General features: G+C 49.9%; 4 protein-coding genes across 4 annotated transcripts in view; 1 reads left to right on the top strand and 3 right to left on the bottom strand.

Annotated features, from left to right (window-relative positions):
• The window catches only part of LOC120953614 (uncharacterized protein DDB_G0271670), a 60,435-nt gene extending 47,817 nt beyond the window's left edge, over nt 1-12,618 (top strand). Inside the window, exons 3-6 of the mRNA XM_040373740.2 lie at nt 1,550-1,630; nt 1,769-1,830; nt 11,508-11,737; nt 11,827-12,618. Coding sequence (XP_040229674.2) covers nt 1,550-1,630; nt 1,769-1,830; nt 11,508-11,737; nt 11,827-12,116 — 663 coding nt within the window. The 3' untranslated portion in view covers nt 12,117-12,618. The remainder of the gene's footprint in view (nt 1-1,549; nt 1,631-1,768; nt 1,831-11,507; nt 11,738-11,826) is intronic.
• Nucleotides 498-21,300, bottom strand: LOC120953611 (elongation factor-like GTPase 1). The gene is made up of 3 exons (XM_040373738.2): nt 18,689-21,300; nt 18,496-18,609; nt 498-1,124 (listed from the first exon to the last, which is right to left on the bottom strand). The coding sequence occupies exons 1-3, from the start codon at nt 21,165-21,167 to the stop codon at nt 751-753; spliced, it is 2,967 nt and encodes a 988-aa protein (XP_040229672.2). The 5' UTR covers nt 21,168-21,300; the 3' UTR covers nt 498-750.
• LOC120953616 (uncharacterized) lies at nt 8,619-9,888 on the bottom strand. Its single transcript, XM_049606594.1, has 3 exons — nt 9,700-9,888; nt 9,285-9,610; nt 8,619-8,864 (listed from the first exon to the last, which is right to left on the bottom strand). Exons 1-3 carry the CDS (start codon nt 9,797-9,799, stop codon nt 8,676-8,678), a joined length of 615 nt encoding a protein of 204 aa, XP_049462551.1. The 5' UTR covers nt 9,800-9,888; the 3' UTR covers nt 8,619-8,675.
• Nucleotides 14,937-17,981, bottom strand: LOC120953612 (pre-rRNA 2'-O-ribose RNA methyltransferase FTSJ3). The gene is made up of 2 exons (XM_040373739.2): nt 15,424-17,981; nt 14,937-15,351 (listed from the first exon to the last, which is right to left on the bottom strand). Exons 1-2 carry the CDS (start codon nt 17,793-17,795, stop codon nt 15,075-15,077), a joined length of 2,649 nt encoding a protein of 882 aa, XP_040229673.2. The 5' UTR covers nt 17,796-17,981; the 3' UTR covers nt 14,937-15,074.
• Nucleotides 21,301-21,368: the final 68 nt, after the last annotated feature.

A 21,368-nucleotide genomic window follows, 5' to 3' on the forward strand; every position in this document is an offset into this window, starting at 1 on the left:
CCACGACCCCGGGGCTGCAGTTGATGGAAAACTACACCACACACTACACACTGTGACGGGAACCGTGTGTGAGCTTTAAGAAATTTTATTTTCTAGGTCAGTTGCCCCTCTTAACCCGAAAAGATCCCATCGCCATCAAGCGACGAACGTGCGCCATCGTCGACGCGGTGACGATGGTGGTTTGATCTATTTTACACGCTTTCGTGTTCGGTTTCGCTGAGGATCGCCTTTCGCTGATTTGCTGAGGATCGAAACGACAGAACATCCACCCACCCACCCACGGATATAGTTATGTCTGCGGTTGATTAGCAGCACATCCCCTCCACCGGTTGTGCTTTTCTTGCCCGGTTGTGTTGGCTCGGTCACAGCACGTCCAACCCCGTACGCTTTGGCCTTCTTTTTCTTCTCCCCGTTCCCTATTAGCTGGAAACGAATCTATAATAAACCGTGTTGCGATTTCGCGTTCTCAATACGTGGCCGTTAAAAGGAAAAGTCACTTTGCTGATCGTACTGTAACCGAGCATCCATTACGGCACTGACTTTAAATCAATTATGTTAAGGATTAACTGCTTAAATTTATCAGAAATAGGTAAAACAATCCACAAAACTACCTGCGCTGTCCCTGTGCCAAAAGAATGAACTATCCTTTTTCTTGTTGCGCTTCAAAAAAGTATCGCTGTCGAGTTCGCTATACGGTGCCTTCTTTCTAAACCGCTTTTCAAACAGCCCGCCGCAAGGGGCATGCTGCTTTTACTTATTTTTCGATAGCGTCCGCTGCTTTTCCGCAAACTCGACCAGCTTCTTCTCCACCGGCAAACCCTTCCGTTCGCGTATCGCGTCCATGTAGACGCGGGCCACGTTCGTAAAGTCGGCCTTCTCGCCGTACTGCAGGTACTCCTCCTCGGTCGACGGTACCCAGTGCGGATCGATCTCGACCGTCTCCCAGTGGCTGAAGACGAGCTGCGGCATCGCCAGGCCGGACGTTTGCTTGCGTATTTCGGTTGCGAAGTTAAACGACTCGATCACCGGTATGACGGCGGTCACGTCGAACTGGCCGCTGCCCTCGATCAGATCCGCCGACTGGATGCGCCCGTGCCGTCGCCCTATCACGGCGTACAGTTTTCCTATTGAGGCAGGAAGAGAGAGAAAGAGAGAGAGAGAGAGAGAGAGAGAGAGAGATAAATGTGTAATTAGTGATGGTATAGGATAAAGTTGATAGCATCAGCTACTCAAAACAATATGCACAGAGCAGCGAGTGGGATATTTCAGTTAAGTTCGGTGGCAATGATTTCCATGTGTGTAGTTCTTTTCTTCTTTCTCAAGAATCACCGTTAATGCTTCCAACTCATGCCTACACACGCCCAGAAACAACATCTACGCCAAATGCCAAAAATAAACTTGCCACACACACACACACGCACACCTAATGAGGAGATCCTCGAAAATCAAATTCATGTTCCATGCTGCACCAGAATGCGCAGCAGAATTAGCCGATAATGTTCACCTTTCCTCACATTTGTTTCCTTTTTTTCTTTGCTTCCCATTTTAGACTGGCCTCGCACCCACCAAGTACCATTATTACCCACACAATCAGCATATCTACTTCCTGCCCGAGTGCGCCATCCAGCAGGTAAGCATTGGCGCAGCGCTCGCGCACACAAACACACCGTTAGCCTTCATCTGCTGCCGTGTTCTAATCAATATTCTATTTTTTGCCTTCATTTCTCATTTCTCATTTTTCCCAACCATCCACCGGGTCCGAGAACAGGTCTGCAATGCTGTCTACGTGCGTCTGAACTACACCCAGCCACTGTGTGCCTGCCCGCCGAGGTAAGTTGTTGTGCGCCAACCACCACCACCACCAAAGGGCAACAGTCCCTTGCGGGTTGGGTTGTGCGCGCGTTGTTCCGTGTGTTCAGTTTTCCCATTTTCAAAACCCAGAACCCACCACCCATCGCTTAGTCGAAACCGATTAAAACATTCTTCGTAATCAGTAACGAGAGCGTCTGGAAAGATGGCCATGCAGGAGGTAGAGTCGTTCGCCCCATCAATTGACATGACTGGTGAAAATGGCTCTTCCCGCAACGCTCACAACAGATATGTTGATTTCGATGCGCCTCCATCGGAGTCATTGAACTACGCCCCACTGGCAGCGAATGCCCACAAGTGACCTCGGGACGACGAGAGACGTCGGAATTTGTAGATCAAGGTCTTTCCCGGGCCCCCGAAAGCTCAAGGCTGTGGAGCTTGCCGAGACAATCACCCCATACCGATGGATGGTTGTGAATGGTTGATTAATTTCCAATTTTCCGCGATTTTGTTTTCTTTTCACGACAAAATCGAGTTCCTTAGAACCCCCAAAAACTATCGCCCCACATACCCCGCCATCTGGCTCTGGCCGATCGAAATTGTGTTGGTGTGTGAACAAAAAAACTAAACGTTCCTCCAGCGCTTACGAGGGTGGAACGCAGACGCAGCCCGCCACACACGTAATTGGGGTTTTCACTTTCCGCACCGAAACGCCGTGACCGTGGGTCGGTCGGCAGGGGCTTGGTGGGATCGTCATTCCCCGCCATGCCGGAAGAAGGCGTCTGCCGGGCCGTGAAGCGCATCGCCAATCGGTCCCACAGTGGCTCCTGCTCCTTGGGCAGCGGGAAAGGGAAGGGGGGGGGGGGGGAGCGCGGCAGTGCCTCACGGTCACGGCGGATGAGTGCAGAAAGCAATTACCCTCATCAATCATGCTTCGAAGCTTTCCCGGGTGCTTCGGTCTTCGGACTGCGTCAACCCAAACGCAGCAAACTCGTTCGCAAAGCTCGCGCGTCTCATTATGCTTTGGTGCAACTAAACTAAACAAGCTGCTAAACATGATGTATGACAGGCGCACCACCGCACATCGCGCACGATCGCCCTCGTGGCTCACAGCACAAAAAGCCCTATTGCGAAGAGAAGAGCTATTGGCACAAACAAAAGGCAGCAAAGCAAGCAGGCACAGCAAAAGCATGCTCTGGGAGGTTACAGTTATTGGAGTTTATTGAATTTCTTACACCGGTGTGGGGAATGCATGAGAGACGTGTATGTGTGTGTGTATCATGTGTGTCTGGTGCCGTTGTGTGTTTACAACAAAAGCGGGAAAAGAACCCATAAATCGTTTCTACACGGTAATCGAATTAGTGTCGGACAGGTTTATCGCACAGGTCGTGCCCAGACCTCAGTGAGACGATGCGAGGGGATGGGAGGAAGGGTAAACACTGCACACCGGATGATTTCAATGAACCTTTCTGCACCAGCGCCCGTGTCGATTATGCGTCGTGTGATCGATTTCATTACTCCCAGGCAGAAAGTGTGTACTTGTCGGGGAGAGGTTTAAAATGTCACGCGTTGCAGGGTTTCTCTTTAGATTTCAACACTTTCTGCCATTGACCACAATGTGTTTGATGTGGGTAGACCATCGCGGCTTAAATTATGACTTTTTATACTTTAGTCCGTAGCCCGCTTAAGGTGAATTTTCTGTTTTAAGGCAAATGTGATTAGACTGTCTAGATTCCCTAAGCAGGATTTACAGGATGGCAGGTCGCAGAAATATATTATTCTGCAGCGAAAGAAGATGATTGCTAAACATTTCATTTTTGGATACTGAATACTAACAACATATTTGGTAAGTTTCCTCAACATCTCCACTATTCCCAAAGAAGTAGAGAGGAATCTTATATTGCCGGGAACTAAATTGTAGATTCCTTAACGATTTCAAGGTAGATTCTGAAAACTTTGACAAAGGACGTTTACATTGGATGTTTCAAGAGCATAAGTGTGGCATAGGGGATCCGTTTGTTTTGATACTGTAGACTGTTGGTGTCGTGAATTTACATTTTTGCAGCGATTTCCAGCTATCAAATATTTCTGTTTTTACCCTAAGATATATCATGTGTAATTGGAGAATCCATCTAACGAGAAAATATCGATGTTTATGTAACGAAATCCCATCAACGATATTGGAAATAATTACAAAAGTGTAGAGATGTATAGAGAAACCTGGCAGGTTACATATCGTACCTAAATTTTAACATTATAAATAATACTCAAGCTAAAAAAGTGATACTGCTACATCCAGTACTCCAGCAATCTCACTTCATCGTACTAAAGATCCATTACCGGATCGTGTTAGCAACTTCTAGCCACCCTCCTCGGTTAGCATTACAACTGATCAGCCGACTCGCCGACTCGCCGTTACCCGCACCCCGGCAATCCTTAGCAAAAACGACATTAACATTCTTCTTCTCATTATCCGAATTGAAATGTTTATTACTCGTTTATAGGGCCGTGTAAGAATTTCTAGTGCTAGTGCACGACACGACATGCGCTCCGGTTACATGTTCTATTCCCTTTACGAAACAGCACCGTTCGCCCGGGAGCATCAGCAGGGGTCACGTATTTAATTAAATCACCAGGAAACACGATCACGATGTAAATTCCCGCACAGGAACAAGCATTTTTGGGGGGCTGGCCACCTTCTAAGCTAATGCACGACTGTCCCAGGAAAGCCAGAGCCAGTGGCGAGCAAATGACAACGGTTCAAGCCACCGGGAGGAGCCTGGAATTCAAATTTCCATTCCACCGTTTCGGTTCATCCACTAACAATGCAATTCCGTTAAAATCTATATTTCGGATACCGATGCGCACCACCTTGTGAGGCCCAGCTTCCCGTCCCGGAGGGACAGCTAGTACGAGAATGTGGTGCCGTTGTAATGAAACACAACCTCCTTCCTCTTTGGAACCCCTGCCAGCTTCAATTATGTACCGGGCACACACGGGGAGGCCAAGGGTGTGAGCGTATCGAATGCATGGAACACGCGGGGACATACTTCTGCTGGAAAATGTGCCTCAGCTCGGCATTGCAGGTCGTCCCACCGGACAAGGGGTAACATTGTTCCCTAGCCCTAGCGAACTTACGAACCACAGGGAACGCTAATGTCTAGGTAATATGCAATATTTTCTCCCCGCTCGATGCTCCCTGTCGTTCCCTGTTGGTTGTTCGCGACATCTTCACGATGCCGATCGATGGTAAAGCCAGAATAAGAACACGATCGGCCGCGAGGTCCGCGATGGCACGCTCTCTTACACCATCATCGCCTGTGCCCTGTGCATAATGAATATGCGCTGAACACGGGTAGCCTCATTTCCCACCTGGCTGATTTAGATTCGCGTTCACTGTCCACTGCAGGGAGGCCAGATCCAGACACAATCTTCCTAACCTCCCCCCACATGTGTCAGCCACGGAAGCTTTTGAGCAATGGGTCATGGTGTGAAGCAGGCACGATTTACACGACCATGATTACAGTCAAACAAGCCGTTTGCTTGCTATTACCATGGCCAGTAACCGACAAGCAGCAGTGTCTTTTTGCCGTGTATCTTTTGCTGCTGATGATGATCTACAAAAACGAACACCATTTTTCGGGCGCCATTCGCGTTGGGGTTTGCTTCTATATTAACATATCCGTTACAGACCCAGGAAGGAATTATTACCGAGAGCACCAAACCCCTCCTTTCTTCAGTAGCTCATTTTGCCCGATCGTTTGCCGGCCACATGGCTGAAGATTACACACCCGTTGGCTCATGTTCGCTGATGCATCGCCCGATTTAAGCCAGGCCATCGATCCTCTGGTATCGTTTTTCGTCTGTGCGAGCAAGTGTGACTTCAAAATGCAACAAAAACGAACAGGTTCCGAACAACAACAAACCAATTCATCTAAGATTAGCCCAGCTATGCTTGGGCAGTGTTGGGCTAAGCATACCAATTAAACTTAGTGTCGGACTTCAGACCAACGACGACCTCGCTCGAACTTGGGCGAAGAATTTATGCAACACGGGGGGAAAACTTGGAGGCTCTCCTGCGATAACTTGCAAAATTTACAAGTCCGCGTCGGCGCACGGGCACCTCGGTCATGTTTTGCTATCGGGACCTATCGATCGATCCATGCGCTTTCGTGCGAGGAATTGTTAACAGCACTCATTAAAATAAATCGCAGCGGAATTTAATCACCCGTGTCTAATCGCACACTAATCCACATTGGATCATTGCTACAGTTTACACATAAATTAACACTCGTACAGCAGTGAAGTGATGAGTGAGCAGAGAAAGCAAACAACAAACACACCACATTTGTTTGGCCATCACATTGCAAGCAGTCGCTTAACTGCGTCCTTTAGCTTTCCTTTGTAGCGAGAGTGTTGTAAAAATCAATTGCCCCCGCTGAACACCACGCGGGAGGGCATTATCACAGGACAATAAAAACTGCATACCGAGGGTTTTTTGTTTATCCATCACACACACACCAAATCATACACTATCAATCATTTTAACCCCGTTTGCGATCACCACCATGCTGTCATACAACGAGCGACGGGAAGAAAAAGGCATAAGATCCACCCTTCAATATCTTCGTCATTTACATCCCCCTGAGTGTGGTTGATTGCACCACCTTGGCGTGGTGTTTGCAGCGCAAAGTGAAGGTCAAACTGAACCTGTACCTCACTCACATCGATCAATGCACAAAGCGGGAGTATGATCAGCGCGACTGCACGTAACAAAAGCTCTTTTCTGCTTACGCAGCGTCCTCGTCCGGGCTAATGATTACGCTAAAATAATAATCTCATTGGCAACAAATTTCCCTCCACCCAGGGAGGGTGGTACTTTCTCCGACCGTAACCGCCCGATGGTGTGACCTCCCACCGATGAGGGAATCTAAGCGAACCGCTCGGACCCTTCGACTGTGTAAACTCTAATGATTTCCTTTCCTGCAATCGCGTGTACAATAATCACCCGCAAGGGTTGCAAGCTCATTAAGCCCGTGGGGTGGTAAAGCGGAAAGAGATAAATGCAACCGATTGACACAGCCAAGCAAATGTTAGCGAAAAGTGTGTCCGTGCGGGGAGTCATCGGAGTCATCGAAACATTGTACTTATCTTGTTATTCCTTTTTTAGAATAATTAATTCCAAAGCGTTAACTGTTTGCCTCGGGAGTTCAAAGCGTTGAAGGAGTCAAATGTTTGCTTTATCTTTGCGGCTTGCGACTCGCATGCACAAACTCATGCATAATAAGTTTAATTTTATAAAAATAAAAGCTTAATGCAAAGCATTAATCAATTATCGCCCATCGGTGCAGGAAGATTTCAGTCCATTTCTTATCGGTTGTGATTGAACATTTCTCAGCGGAGCTGCAGATCGGAAAGATCCATTTAATAATCGAACTTCCCCTTGCTTTGGCAATTAGGGGATGAGGAGAAGAGGAAGTTCGCTCCAAAAACTTTCCACCAGCAGCACCTCTACAACAAAAAAATTGCTTCATTTCCCTGATGTGGTGTGTTCGCATTTTGTTATTCGCATTATTTCATTTGTGCGATTATTTTGCTCCGCTTCTCCGTCTCGCAATCGTGACCCACCCACCTCCCTTCATCCACAGTCAGCAGACAACAATTCACTCACGGCAAATCATAATCGAATCGAATTGCACTCGCTCGATATGCAAAAATTTCTCCCTTCGGACCACGCGGGGGGAAAATTGGGTTCCGACCGATCGGACGAGGAGTGGCCGAACATTTTCCAAATTTTCATTGGTTTGTCCATGTGTCTGCGTTTGTGTGTGTGTATGTGTATGGAGGGAGGTAAATTGGTTGCAATAACCGCGTCCCGGGGCCAACCGGGTTACTGGGCCTGCCGGATCGGAAAAATCATCCACCTTCCGGCCCGGTGCGTGTAAAGTGTGTAAGGGAGGCGGGGAGAGAGAGAAAGAAAGGGGTAGCACGAAAATTTTCACCATCACCCCCACATATGTGTGTGGGTGTGTGTGTGTGTGTGTGTGTGGACAGCACGGAAAGAATATGGTACACGCACCTGTGCGCTGATCGGGCACGAGTGATTAAATTCCACCGACGATCGATCATATTTCGATTGCTGGTGGGTGATGATGATCCCCCGATCGCAATCGGAATCAATGACCGGAAGTAAGTGGTTCGATTGGCCGAGTCCGGTAAATTTCGGTGACCTGAAATTCCAGCCCCTCACACACACACACACACGGTGGCCGCATCAGTTTCCGATCAACGATCGACCACCAAACAGCGAGGCAAAAGTTAATGAACATTAGAGGGCAACAGAGCGCCCGGCCAGCGCCAGTTTGAAAGCGGTCAATTAATAATTGGCTCACAATGTGTGTGTGCTACTATCTTGATCGCTTCACCCACGTGTGCTTATGTGTGTGGGAAGGTAGAAGCTGAATTTCCCGCACCGCATGGGGATCGCTTACACACCAGCGAGATGATCTGATTGTGAGCAGCGAGCGATTCTTTCGATTCAATTGTGCACCGTATGGAGACGCGCTTTGCTTTCCATGCAGCGTGTGTAGCTTTCTAATTTCAACAAACTACGCACTCCTATACTTACACTGATAATATATCTATTCCGAACAGCCGTGCGTCCGTTACACACCTTTACGCGTAACGGCTTCAACCTTCAACGGGCAAGGTTTAATGTCTACCGGGTCTGCCGAGTCTTAGTACCGACCCCGGGCGCGTCTAGACGGAACATGTTGTTCACAGAAAAAAGGGGGGGGGGAAAAGCACCGTTCTTCGGGCATACAGCATAATTCTTATAACTTTATTTCAACTACCATCGCCCTCCCTCAGTATCTTAGCAGCGTTGTTGCCACCCAACCGAACACCAGCGAAAGGAACAAACATTCGATGGCACTTCGTCCGGAAGCGACCGACTTGCTGCTGCGCTGCACTGGTACGGCCGCAGCGGCACCGTTCGGGTGCGGATGGATCTGTATCGGTGGCCCGTTCGGGTTATAATCGGCCCGCAGTGGCACCTTCGCCCGTCCCGGGACGCCCATGACGTTCGAGCGAGTCGTAAGACACTTGCTGGCCGTTTTCCAACCCTCGCAGATTTTGGTCGTCGCGTACGTGCAGCCCATCTGGTAGTGCCACATCACGCCGACCGTGTAGTTCACCTGAAAGCACTGGAAGTCCGGCGCTGGGCCCGGGTACGGTACGTTGCGCAGGGTCGGATTGGAGGACGTTAGGAATAGATGCGTTGAGTTGACGAGCGAGGTCGTGCACGGGGCGGACGGGCTGCGCAAACACTCCTCGTAGTTTCCGGTCGAGTGACATATTTTGCAGTTCAGTGGTTGGGTGCTGTGCTGCGCTGGTACGGCGGCAGCGGCAACGTTCGGGCGCGGATGGATCTGTATCGGTGGCCCGTTCGGGTTATAATCAGCCCGCAGAGGCACCTTCACCCGTCCCGGTACGCCCATGACGTTCGAGCGAGTCGTAAGACACTTGCTAGCCGTTTTCCATCCCTCACAGATTTTGGTCGTCGCGTACGTACAGCCCATCTGGTAGTGCCACATCACGCCGACCGTGTAGTTCACCTGGAAGCACTGGAACTCCGGCACTGGGCCCGGGTACGATACGTTGCGCAGGGTCGGATTGGAGGACGACAGGAACAGGTGGGACGTGTTGACGAGCGAGGCCGTGCACGGGGCGGACGGGCTGCGCAGACACTCCTCGTAGTTTCCGATCGAGTGACATATTTTACAGTTCAGTGATGCCAATCCTGCCACAACGTGCCCAATTGGGGAAGGGGTGAAATATCAATGCAGCAACAGTAGGGGAAAGGGTTTAGTTACTCCACACAACACCTACCACTGCCAACGAAGCATGCTGCCACGAGCAGCGCCACCACGAGGAGGCGCCCAGCGCCTAACGTACCACGGTTTTGGAGAGACTCTTGTCTGGAAGCCATCTGGCGAAAAACTGTCACCACGGGCAGTTCGCTTCGAAAGGTGACGATCGACGAGGGTCCCGAAAAACTGGCGCACCATTGCCACAAACGAGCGTTTCACCAATACTGTGGTGTTGCAGCGTTTGCACAGCCGGTTGTTCGTCGTTGTTTTGAACACCGGAATGTCAACAGGAAAACTGAGCCGCATGAATCATGTCTGAAGATGACGAAGGTTGTAACACACACACTTAGTGACTGTTACGCACAAATATCATCTTTACGCTACACGTGGTTAATATGTGTTAAGATTTCCACCAAGCTGACATACGTGAAGATTCCGTGCAAGAGAGCTTCGGTTTCGGTTTACTAATTGGTTCATTGGATCAATTACAGTGGTAGAAGTTTCTTTAAGCGTATTCTCATTCTCGAGCAAATTTTGGTGGGAGACTGACTTGAGCCTCATAACATGAACAACATTCATCATCATTTGTTTACAAAAATCCTTATCAATCGCTTTTTTTGAAGACTCTATCACATTTGGGAATTTTGGAATGGAATTGGCAAGTCTAAATAGCGTTTAACAGCTTTTACCTCGCCAGGAAAAATGAATTGATCCAGACCAAGGTAAATTCTGGCAAGAATGATAATTCCACTGTCAAGGTATTTGAATTTTAGAAAGAAACACATAAAGCAGTTCCGAAAGTGTCTTAGCTAAACAACTCCTTCAGTAAAATATTATTTTAAATAGAAAGATAGATTTTACATAAAATTCCGTTCCATAATTCCGAGCGTGTTATTACATTAGCGAAGCGGATTTTGCTGTCAAATGTGGTCAACGACAGATGATGAATTCCTAAATTATTCCTGTAATGGAATAGGGCCTTAACAGCTCTGTCGCGGATGAATTCTGAATCTAAACAAAAACCTAGCTGTCCCCATTTCCTACGCTTAGATGTGTGTGGGATGCGTTCTGGAATCTGCGAACGGTGCCCGGTGTCGTGTTGACCAACGGCTGCATCGGCAACTCCCTACCATCGGCTCGCTACCGCGCCGAGTCAGCGGATTCCTGACGCGCGTGTATTTCATAATTATTATTAATTATTATTATTATTATTATTATTATTGTTAAGAATTATCATTCTATCTTTAATTGGATTAAAATTATCTGCAGATACGGTTACGGTTAGCTCTTGAATTTTGTAGATCTTTGTTTTAATTAGTTTTCGAAATGAATTCAACGTAACACATATAATGACGATGTCTCCGTCAGCACTCTTTATGAGCTGTTTTACCAAACATCAACTCGTTATAGCCTTACACGAATTATTTTTTATCATTTACAACAATTTGACATCAAGCGTTTGAGGTGGGAGCCTACCGATATAAAAAGTTGTTAACAAAAAAAAAAACAGATGACCCTATAACAATTTCACTCACTGTATAAACCGGTAACGACGGCAGCGCCTAAGTAAAACAAGCAATTCCAGCAGAAGGAAAAAAACAACATTCATTAACGGCACTTACAACACCGCTTTATCAGCGCATCTCTCAGCAAGCCATGGTGTTGTCCTCCATCCATTCCCCCCACCCCCTCTGATCACCCCCCTTCCCGAGAGCCAACGCGATCCGAACACACATCCCCGGGACAAACCCTTTGCTGCGCGCGCTGGTGTAATTATTCTTCACTCACGATCATCTTTTTTGTTTCGCCTTTTTTACTTCTACCCAGATACCGCGATCCGTGCTCGGCTAGTCTGAACGAGGACGACAACCACACGATCAAGCTGGTGGGCAATCAGCAGAAGCGCGCCATTACGCTGGCGAAGACGTGCGAAAACACGAACGAGCTGCGGGACTGCCGCGCCCCGAAGGACTGGTCCATCCTAGCGCTCCAGAACACCCGGACGGGCAAGTCGCACTATCTGGTGATCTGCAAGTGTCCGCCCCACTATCGGCTCGGTAAGCAGCAGAGCTGGGAAAGGGAGAAGCCTCCATACGGTGCTAATCGAATGTTTGTCTCTTTTCCCATTCCCACCCGCAATACACAGAGGGACCGCTGGCGCACGATCAGCCAACGTACGCCGGGCTGCCCGGTATCAACGTGTACGGTATGCTGTGCGTACCGCCGGAAACCTCCAGCTACTACGCCTCGAAGCCGGCGAAGACGCCCGCCAGCAGCACGTACAACAAGTGGAAGGTGCCGTCGCGGCAGCCCGTCTCGTCGTACCGTGCGAACTCTGCCGCCATCACGGCCGCCACCGAGGACACGCAGACCGAGTCGGTATCGTTCCGGACGTACCAGAACACCACGGACGGCACAGTGGGCAGCGAAAATTAAGGGCCAGAGAATGTTACAACCCGTCAGCAGACAAACACACACACAAAACGACAAAAAAAAACCCTCATGGGGAAGACGACCACCCTTGTCCGCTTTTAGGGAAGCTATAGTAAGGGGGTAGCGGATACACAGGCGACTGTCCATTCCTTCCATATGTTTTCCCCCCCCTTTCTCCATTATGATCATCCACCTGCATTAGTTGTAATACCTTCATATACTTTACATGTAGCTCGCTCCCCACGAAACTGGCCAGCCTGGTTGGGCGGCCCTGGGTTTCGGACCCGCGCTCCCTTTATTTATTTATTGATCAATACGATTACTAGCTGTACGGATATTCCACGTGTCTGCGGCCACGTCCAGTAGTGTTACAAACCTAGCCGCACTTTTAATCCGCGCAAATCGCCAAGCCGCTACATACGAAAACAGTTACACATCGGGCGCATAAAACGGTTCCGGATCGCGACCACGCACCGGGCCGACGCCATCCGGGAATCGTTTTATCTACCGATTCCGATGTACGGTACAACTTTAAGGACAGGATTAAGCAAACGGTTTGCATCCTGACTGACTGACACGTAAACATAAACACGTAAACAGCAGCAGCATTTGGGCGGCTTAGGCTCCGGCAGCGAACGGGAAACTCAGCCAGCAATCCGAACACGAATCCACGATTATCTCGTTCTTTTCATCGCTACTGCGCCCGCAAGGCCTACTCAAACACAGTCACCGGGACTGGAATGGAGGAGGGAGAAAGGGGGAGAGAGGGAGGATGGATTTTTAACCGAAAAAAACACACGCATACACACACAAATGTATGTAATATTTAGCAATCCTCCGATTTTAGGAGCGCAGCAGGCTTTTACTATGCTTCACGTAACATGGCGACCAGTGATGGAAAGAACGAGGTGCGTGCGTGTGTGTGTGCAATGGGCAAATGTTTCCCGCTTTGGATGCTGCACGCGTTCTGCCCCGCACATTGCTTGGCTAATCTTGCTTATTTATTATCATTACTTTATTCGAGACTATTTATTGCAAACTCTTATCTTTTAATTTAACCACACACCATCATACCAACGAACACGCGCACACGCGCGCGCGGAAAATGAAATTGGGAAATCGACCAGGCAATAGTAATGCCCGGATCCGGGATTGCCGGGTTTGTTTTAAAAGGAAGCGGTTTTTGTATTACCGTAGAGAGAGAAAATTCTCTTTTTTTTCTTAGCCTGCCAGTGTGCTGCAATGCTGGTTTTCGAGTAGACAGTTTGGGAGGATTTGTATCCTCTTTAACTGTGTTTTTGTTCTTTCTTTCTTTGTAAATAGTATACGATTCCGCGTAAAATAAAGTAAAAAAAACAGAAAAGGATTCTAGAGAGCGGAAAGCGCGTTGGTAAGCATACACATTAAAGAATGTTCGAAGAAGAAGCATCGCGAAAGGTGTGTTTGAGTTCGGTATAGAGCGGAGCCGAACCGAATTTTACTGGACACGTTTCTACCACTATGATTATGCACACACACTACAAAATGGTGAACTAGAAGCAGTAGAGCGATAAGAATGGAAACAAATAATTGAAGTAGTGAAACAAATCCACATACCTATTTAATAACGGCGCTAGATAAGCTTAACATAATGTTAGTAGCAATACTATGAATAAAAAAATAACGATATACGAAAAAGAGCTAGACACAGCCTACTCATTTGCTCAACCCGCTGGAGGCACAATTAGCATTTGTTGGTAATTTTGTCTCCACACGTCTAATGAGCATCGAACGCACAACGACGCAAGCGGGACCGGTTGGACCGTTTGCACACTCGAAAGAAACAATTGGAACGATTGTTCTACCTTTTACCAAACAGTACATTCTCTGTTCTATATATTCTGTACACGTTACTGTTCATTGCCAGCTACAAGTCCATCGGTTTTAGTCACGCGGCGAAATACTTCCCGGATGGTAGTGTAACAATCTTTTGCGCCATGTTCCCACATTGGAGTTCCGTTGTCGTCGTGCTTTTACCCCTGGTATGGATATTGACTGGTAATGCAGGTAGTTGCTTTTCCCGCCTAATTGTGTCCTCAAATCCTTCCACTAATCCTTTACTCTTGTGCGCTCCTTTGCAGTGCACGGTTTCAGTTGCAAGTTCTGTCAATCCGCTAACAACTACAGCAGCTGCATTGCGACCGCCGGTGAGGTAGAGTGCACCGTTGCGCTCGTTAACATGACGCACCTTTTGCTGCAACCGCACAATCCCTCCCTAGCAAAGCAAGCAGCACCGTCCGCGAGCCAGTTTCAGTGCTTTCAGGTGAACTACACTACGGCGGGCGTTTGGAACTATCATATGGGCTGTACCTTTGCCGGCAGTAACATTTGTGCAGGCTGGAAGGTGCTCAGTCAGTGCAAAGTAGCGGGCGGTAGCGATCGAAGACAGCCCGCAAACGGCAAAGCTTCCGACGGACCGACTTCCAACCGTCCAGCAGCATTGATCACTCCAACGCCGACGAGCAAAGGATCGGGGGGGAGTGGCACGACATCAAGTGCTAAATCGAACTCTTCGACCACAGTAGGTGCTAACAGTTCCACTGTCCTATCCACCGTTATGCCTAAGCGCACAAGCAACGGTTCAATCGCACAGAAGGCTGCCTCGAAGGCTGCCGTCTTCTCGCCCCAAGCAGAACTACTGTTAGTAGTCTGGCTTGTGGTTTCACTGTGGAACCATCGCTAACCCATCGAACGAGCAATAAAAGCGACACTAATTCCTACACGATTAACTAACACGCCGTATTGTTTTGCAGCCCTTTCATAATTTAAGCTACAGAATGCACCTTCATATTCCATAAATGTATCTTTATTATTTATTTATAAGTGTTTATAGCGATGTGTTTTTTTCTGTTTTTGCTCTCGCTATTCCTGTGTGTACACGCTCTACACTAGCAATAGAATTAACCCAACAAAAAAAAAACCTTACTTCTTACGACTGCCTCCAGCCTTTGCCTTGGCATTGCCGCCTCGGCCCTTGCCCTTACCACCGGCAGCAGGTTTACCCCGGCCCTTGCCGTGTTTTTTCGAACGCTTATCCTTCGCCATCTCGGCTCGCCGATCCTTCTTCATGCGCGGATCGACCACCTTGAACCGGCCCTCGACACCCTTCGGTCGGCGCACCTTCTTGCCGCTAACGCCCGTCTTCTTCGCCACCACGTACGTCACATCCTTCTTCTTCGCGTCGGCCTTTTTGTAGAGCCTGGGGAAGTGGTTACAACAACAGAAAACCATTAACATTTGTACAACACAACACGAACCTTCCAATACTTACTTCTTCAGTAGACGAATCTTCTCCTGGTTGGTGTTGTCCACGTTCTCCATGATCGTTTCCGCCTTCTTCTTGATCTTCTCCAGCCGCTTGGTCGCGTGCCGCTTCTTGCGCGCCTTCGCCTCCATCACCTTCTTGATCGTGCGCACGTTGAACTCGTCCTTCGACTTGCGGTACTTCTCCACCACATCTTCCGGCACCGGCAGATGGCGCTGCATCGTTTTCAGCTCGTCCGCAACGAACCAGTCTGGCAGGTTGGTATCGTTAAACATGTACCGATTGAACGCCGCATCGATGATATCGCGGCGCGTCTTCTTGCCCGAAATTATCATCTGTCCCAGCGCCAGCTCCTCCTCGCTCAGCTTGATCTTCTTCGGCTTGCGCACCTTCTCGGAGGACACAATCTCGAAGCCGCCCTCGCTGTCGCCACCCACCTTCTCTATCGTCTTGTGCACCATCGTACCCACTGCCTGTGCGTTCTGTGGTTCGTCCTCATCTTCCGACGAGCTGCTGCTATCGCTCGACTCGTCGCCGTCCAGCTTGTTCACATCATGCTTGGACCGGCGGCGGGCCTTCTTTCCCAGCGGTTCCGACTCCTTGCCCTTATCGGCGCCCTCCGTACCAAGCACCGTCACGCCCGCCTTCTTGTACGCCTCGATCATCTTGTCCAGATCGTAATCCACCACCTCCTCGTCGTTCGGTTGGAGGTTGTGCTTTTTGAACGCTTCCTGCTCGTACCACAGCTGTGCCCGGTGCAGCCGCTTGTCCACCTTGCTGCGGTAGTCCAGATCCGTGATCAGCGGATTGCGGTCCTCATCGTCGGACGGATCCTTCATATCTTCGTCCTCCTCGAAGCTCAGCTCCTCGTCGTCCGATTCCATCGCAAGACCCTTCTCGTCGAAGTCCGAATCTATCTCGGAATCGCTATCGGCTCGCTGGGTGGAAAGCAGCTTATCATCCTCGAACAGATCACCCTTCGTCTCGCGATCGTACCGCACGTACTCGCCATCCTCGGCACCCTCATCGTCCGACTTATCTTCTACCACAATGTCTGGCGCCTGGTCGAGGATGCTCTCCAGCTGCTGCCTGGTGCCGACGTCCTTCAGCGAAAACACCATATCCTCACCCTGCTCGGTCGGGCCGGCATCGCCCTTGATGACCATCTTCAGGCTCAGTTTCTCGTTCAGCTTTGCCCGCTCTTTGTTGGTCTTCTTGCGCATTCGCTTCGAGCTGCGCTCTTCCTCCTTCTGCAGGGTCGCAATCTCCTTCTCAATCTGCTTCAACTCCACAATCTCCTCGTCCACATCCGTTTCGTCGTCGTCGTCGTCCTTCGCTCCATCCTCGCCTTCACCCTTCTTTTTCTTATCGTCCGCTTTGTCCTCGCCAGCCTCCGTAAACTCCGGGCTGAGCAGCTTGTGCCAGCGCAACAGTTCCTTGATATCCTTACGGCCCAGGATCTTTATATCCTTGCAGCATTCCTTCAGCTCCGTCGTGGTGCGCGGGTGGTTTGCAATTGCTTCGTCCGCCTTGGTGAAGGTAATTTCTGTCACGCGGCTCAACAGGGCCAGCGGCTTGTCGCTCTGCATGTACTCCAGCGCGGTTATAATCTTACGCACGTCCGTGCTGTCGTAACCTTCCACCTTCGGTTTTTTGGGCGTTTTGCGCTCCAATTCCTTCAGAATGTTGTTCGATGAAATGTCCTTCGACTGGATGTCCAGCTCCTCGAACACATACTTCGAGTCCAAAAAGCGTGGATCAATCTTGTCCGGCGCCTTGTAGTACTGGCAGACGACGAAGATTTCGGCCGACTCCTTACGCGAAGCGGACGGTTTGGTCGCATGCACCTTGCGGAACAGCTGCTTCAGCACCCAGATCAGCGCGTTGTAGTCCTTCGAGCGGAACACCTTCGTGATGAACCATCCGCCCGGTCGCAAGAACTGCGTGGCCAGCTTGACGGCGCTAAGCGTCAGACAGACCTGCTGGTAAGCATCGTGCAGCCAGTTTTTACCCACATTCGGTGCACCATCGTTCAGCACGACGTCCACTTTCCACGTCTTCAGCTCCTTTGCCAGATCGGCCTTCGTTTTGTCGCTCGTAATGTCGCCGATCAGGCTGATACAGCCCGGCACGTTCTTGATCGGGTACAGATCCACACCGATCACGATGCTCGAGACGGGCATGTTTTGCTTTGCCACCTGCATCCAACCGCCGGGAGCGGCACACAGATCGAGACATACTTGCGACTGCTGCAAGAATCCGAAGCGTCGGTTCAGCTGAATCAACTTGAATGCGGCACGCGACCGGTACCCGGACTCTTTGGCGAGCTTGTAGAACTTATCCCGCCGATCCTTTCCTACTTTTGCCTTTTTACCCATTGTTGTGAGCGCTTAAATGAGGCTGTTAACACACAATATCACACGCACTTTGCCACAGAAGAAAGTAACACAAGCAACTTTGCACACTTTTTACCTTTCTATCGGTAAAATTGGGGAATTTTGGTCGTCGTCGCCGCTTGTTCCAATCGACAACAAACCATGTGCTCGGTTTGACAACGATGCGCAGTACGTTTGACAGCTACCAAGAAAACAAAACGATTTTGACAGGTCTCTGGCGAGGGGTAGGAATCTCATTACAGGGTTTCCCACGATTTATTGGTTGGTTCCCACGATTTATTGGTGCGTTCCCACGATTTTTTGGTCATTTCCCATAATTTTTTGGTAGCAACCCACGATTTATTGGTCGGTTCCCAAATATTATTGGTCGGTTCCCAAATATTATTGGTCGTTTCCCAAATATTATTGGTCGGTATTATATTATATTATATTTGGGAACCGACCAATAATATTTGGGAAACGACCAATAATATTTGGGAACCGACCAATAATATTTGGGAACCGACCAATAAATCGTGGGTTGCTACCAAAAAATTATGGGAAATGACCAAAAAATCGTGGGAAACCCTGTATTGACACAGTGTTGCCAGCACGTGGCAAATCCGTTTTCAAACAGATCCAATGTTCAATTTGTATTTTTAAATAATAAATTAATCTAAATTTTAAAAAAACAGCCACTTACCAAGCACATCCGAGTTCACTGTTATGTTACAGCTGTACATTGGGTGAACGAGCCGTTGCGGCTGATTTTGGAAAGCCTTCTTACATCCTTCCTTAACGGCGGACATGATTTGGCCTGCAGAGTGTGAGAAATAAGCATCATTTAATTACGTTTCTTCAAATAACGTACAATCATTTCAACCACCACCACGTACCTGAAAGTGGTCCGTGAGACGCAACCGAAGCAAGATCCACTCCGATCGTCACGTCTAATTCCCAGCGTTCCACCAAAAAGCACACGCCCTGCATCGGCTCATCGCACAGCGGTCCCGCCAACGAAGCCATTTGAAACCCGTTCAAAAACGACGACTCGTACTGCGCGCGTGGATCGTCCGCCGTCTGCTCGGTCGTCTCATTCTCGTACCACACGGCCGTATGCTTGAAATCCGTCCCGTTTACAAGCAAATTCGTACCACACTTTTTCGGCCCAAAGGACCAAATTCGATCGAACGGCACCGTTTCGGGCAGCAGCTGGGTCAGCCCCGCCCGAAGCTCACTGATCGAATCCTGCAGCGCCTGCGGTAGTGGTTGTTTCGCTTCGTGTGCCTTTATGTAGGCTTTCAGTACCGGTTCGTTGCTGTTTAGCAGGTCGACCACCTCCTGCGACAGTGGCATTGCTATCAGCTTGATCGTACACTGCCGGTTTGGCGTTTGAAGCGTTACCGTTTTGTCTTTCTCGCGATCCTTTGCTATTTCCTCCTCTGGATTATCCTCCGACGTCGGTACGAACGGGACGATTGTTTCCTTAAACGGTACGATCGGTTTTGACACGTTCAGCTCAATTTTTGCGTACGTTTCCTGCAGATCCTTGATGCACCGTTCCAGATGCACTTCGCCGAGCGTTAACAGCACATGCTCACCACTTTCCTGCACGCGCACCTCCACGCAAGCGTCCGCTTGATTGAGCAGCTTAAGCCCACGCACTAGCTGGGGCATTTTTTGAATATCCTTCGGCTCAACGGCCACGCGCAGGATCGGTGTCGCTATCAGGGGAAGATCGACAAACGGTGGACAGTAGCGGGTGTTGCTTAGCGTAGCCGTTTTCAACACCACGTTTTGCAGACCTCCGATACCAACGATATTACCGGCCGGCACTGCATCGACCGGTTCGAGCTGACGGCCCATCAGCAGGAACAGACTATCGATTTCGATCTCAACCAGGTGTGGATTCGCACCGGCATCGTCCGTCGTGATCATCGTACGTGGATCATACTTGGGTCCAATCACGAACACGCGCGATCCTCTTCTCAGCGTACCGCTGTACACTCTAGCAAAGGCCAGAAATATTTCCGCCTCCCCGTCACATCCACCGTCCTCAGGCTCGGTGAGCGAGAGCGCCTTCGTTAAACGTTCCAGTGTGTCCTTCGCTCCCGCTAGTGCACCGTGCTCGATAGGAAACATTTTCGAAACGAACACAATCAACCGTTCGCTGTCCGCCCGGCAACGCATAATGTCACGCTTGAGAGCTTGCGTTTCCGCCGGATATGACGCGAAGTCGGCCAACCGAGAGCAGAGCAGCTTTTCCGCCTTCATCTCGCTAATGCCGGTCGGGTTGGGGACCGTTCGGCAAACCGCACCCAGCAGCGATCGTTCCATTGGCAGCCAGCCGGCCAACAGGTTCCTCACCGGCACCCGTCCATCGGCGTGCTTCAGGTCGCGCACATTCTGCACCACGCCGCACCGTTCCGAGATGGTTCGTAGCTTCGCTTCGTCTCGGTTTTCCACCAACCCGTATATGTTCCACAGATTGTCCAGGACCAGCTGCACGAAGAGCGGCTTGCGGCCCTTTTCCGTGGCACCGGGCTCTATCGCTTTCTTGCGCGGTGAATAGAAATAGTCTCCCCATAGTGCGTTCAACAGCTCGCCACTGTCCTGTACGCCCTCCAGCTTACCGTGGTACAGCCGGGCGAAGGTTGCCAAATCGAAAGCCCATCCATCGAGCGCCGAACCAAACAGCACGTTGCCCTGCTGCGGTGTGTAGTACAGGAAGGAATCATCCGCCTCCTCCAGCGCGGATGTTTGATCCGCCGTCGTACTGATCTGTTCCCGGGCCAAAACATCCGTCGCGAACAGGTTCCCTACGACGGCGTTCACTTGCTCCAGCACCTGCGCAAGATGATGGTACGCTTCGGCCGGTTCTAGCCGCTTTTCCAGCACCAGTCGGTCGATTTTGTTCAACAGCAGCACGGTGGAAAGCTGCTCGTTGTACGCTTGCTGCAGACAGACGCGTGTTTGCGGACAAACGCCTTCCACAACGTCGACCACGATTATTGCCCCGTCGCAAAGCCGGATGGCGGTTGACACCTCGCTGCTGAAATCTACGTGGCCCGGTGAATCGATCAAGTTGACCAAATACTCTTCCTCGCCGGTGCTGTGTGCGTCGTTCGACTCGTGCCGAAAGTACAGCGCAATGCTGCTGCTCTTCATCGTGATCTGACGCTCCTGCTCGTCTGGCCGGCTGTCCATGTAGCGCAGCTTGCCAGCCAAGCGCGTGGAAATGATGCCATTGCTTGCGATCAAACTATCTGCCAGCGTGGTTTTGCCGTGGTCCACGTGGGCCAGAATGCAGATATTACGCACCTGGCTCGCGTCCTTCTGAAGGTGTGTAAGCTTCGATAAGTCCACACGCACCATACTTATGCTATGTTTAGTAATACAATGCTTTATCACAGTTTTGCCGGTCTTTGCCGCAGGTAACGCAAAAACAAACTAACTCTTGCGCCGGTAGCCGCGAAATCAACACAACAAACAACCAACCCAACCAAACAGCTGACTTTGACGCATGCTCTTCCAGCGCACGTGCTTTTGTTTTTATTTACGTTCCGAATTTGGGCG

This window comes from Anopheles coluzzii, chromosome 2, assembly GCF_943734685.1.
Source record: "Anopheles coluzzii chromosome 2, AcolN3, whole genome shotgun sequence".
Classification (NCBI taxonomy): domain Eukaryota; kingdom Metazoa; phylum Arthropoda; class Insecta; order Diptera; family Culicidae; genus Anopheles; species Anopheles coluzzii.

Excerpts from the sequence above, each read along its gene's own strand:
- LOC120953616 (XM_049606594.1), bottom strand. The coding sequence starts at position 9,799 with ATGGCTTCCAGACAAGAGTCTCTCCAAAACCGTGGTACGTTAGGCGCT. Across the intron at positions 9,611-9,699 it reads AGCATGCTTCGTTGGCAGTG|GATTGGCATCACTGAACTGT; the intron begins GTAGGTGTTGTG and ends ACGTTGTGGCAG. Across the intron at positions 8,865-9,284 it reads GCGTACCGGGACGGGTGAAG|GTGCCACTGCGGGCCGATTA; the intron begins GTGCCTCTGCGG and ends GGACGGGCGAAG.
- LOC120953612 (XM_040373739.2), bottom strand. The coding sequence starts at position 17,795 with ATGGGTAAAAAGGCAAAAGTAGGAAAGGATCGGCGGGATAAGTTCTAC. Across the intron at positions 15,352-15,423 it reads AAGATTCGTCTACTGAAGAA|GCTCTACAAAAAGGCCGACG; the intron begins GTAAGTATTGGA and ends CCACTTCCCCAG.
- LOC120953611 (XM_040373738.2), bottom strand. The coding sequence starts at position 21,167 with ATGGTGCGTGTGGACTTATCGAAGCTTACACACCTTCAGAAGGACGCG. Across the intron at positions 18,610-18,688 it reads GTCTCACGGACCACTTTCAG|GCCAAATCATGTCCGCCGTT; the intron begins GTACGTGGTGGT and ends CACACTCTGCAG. Across the intron at positions 1,125-18,495 it reads AGTGAACTCGGATGTGCTTG|GAAAACTGTACGCCGTGATA; the intron begins GTAAGTGGCTGT and ends CTGCCTCAATAG.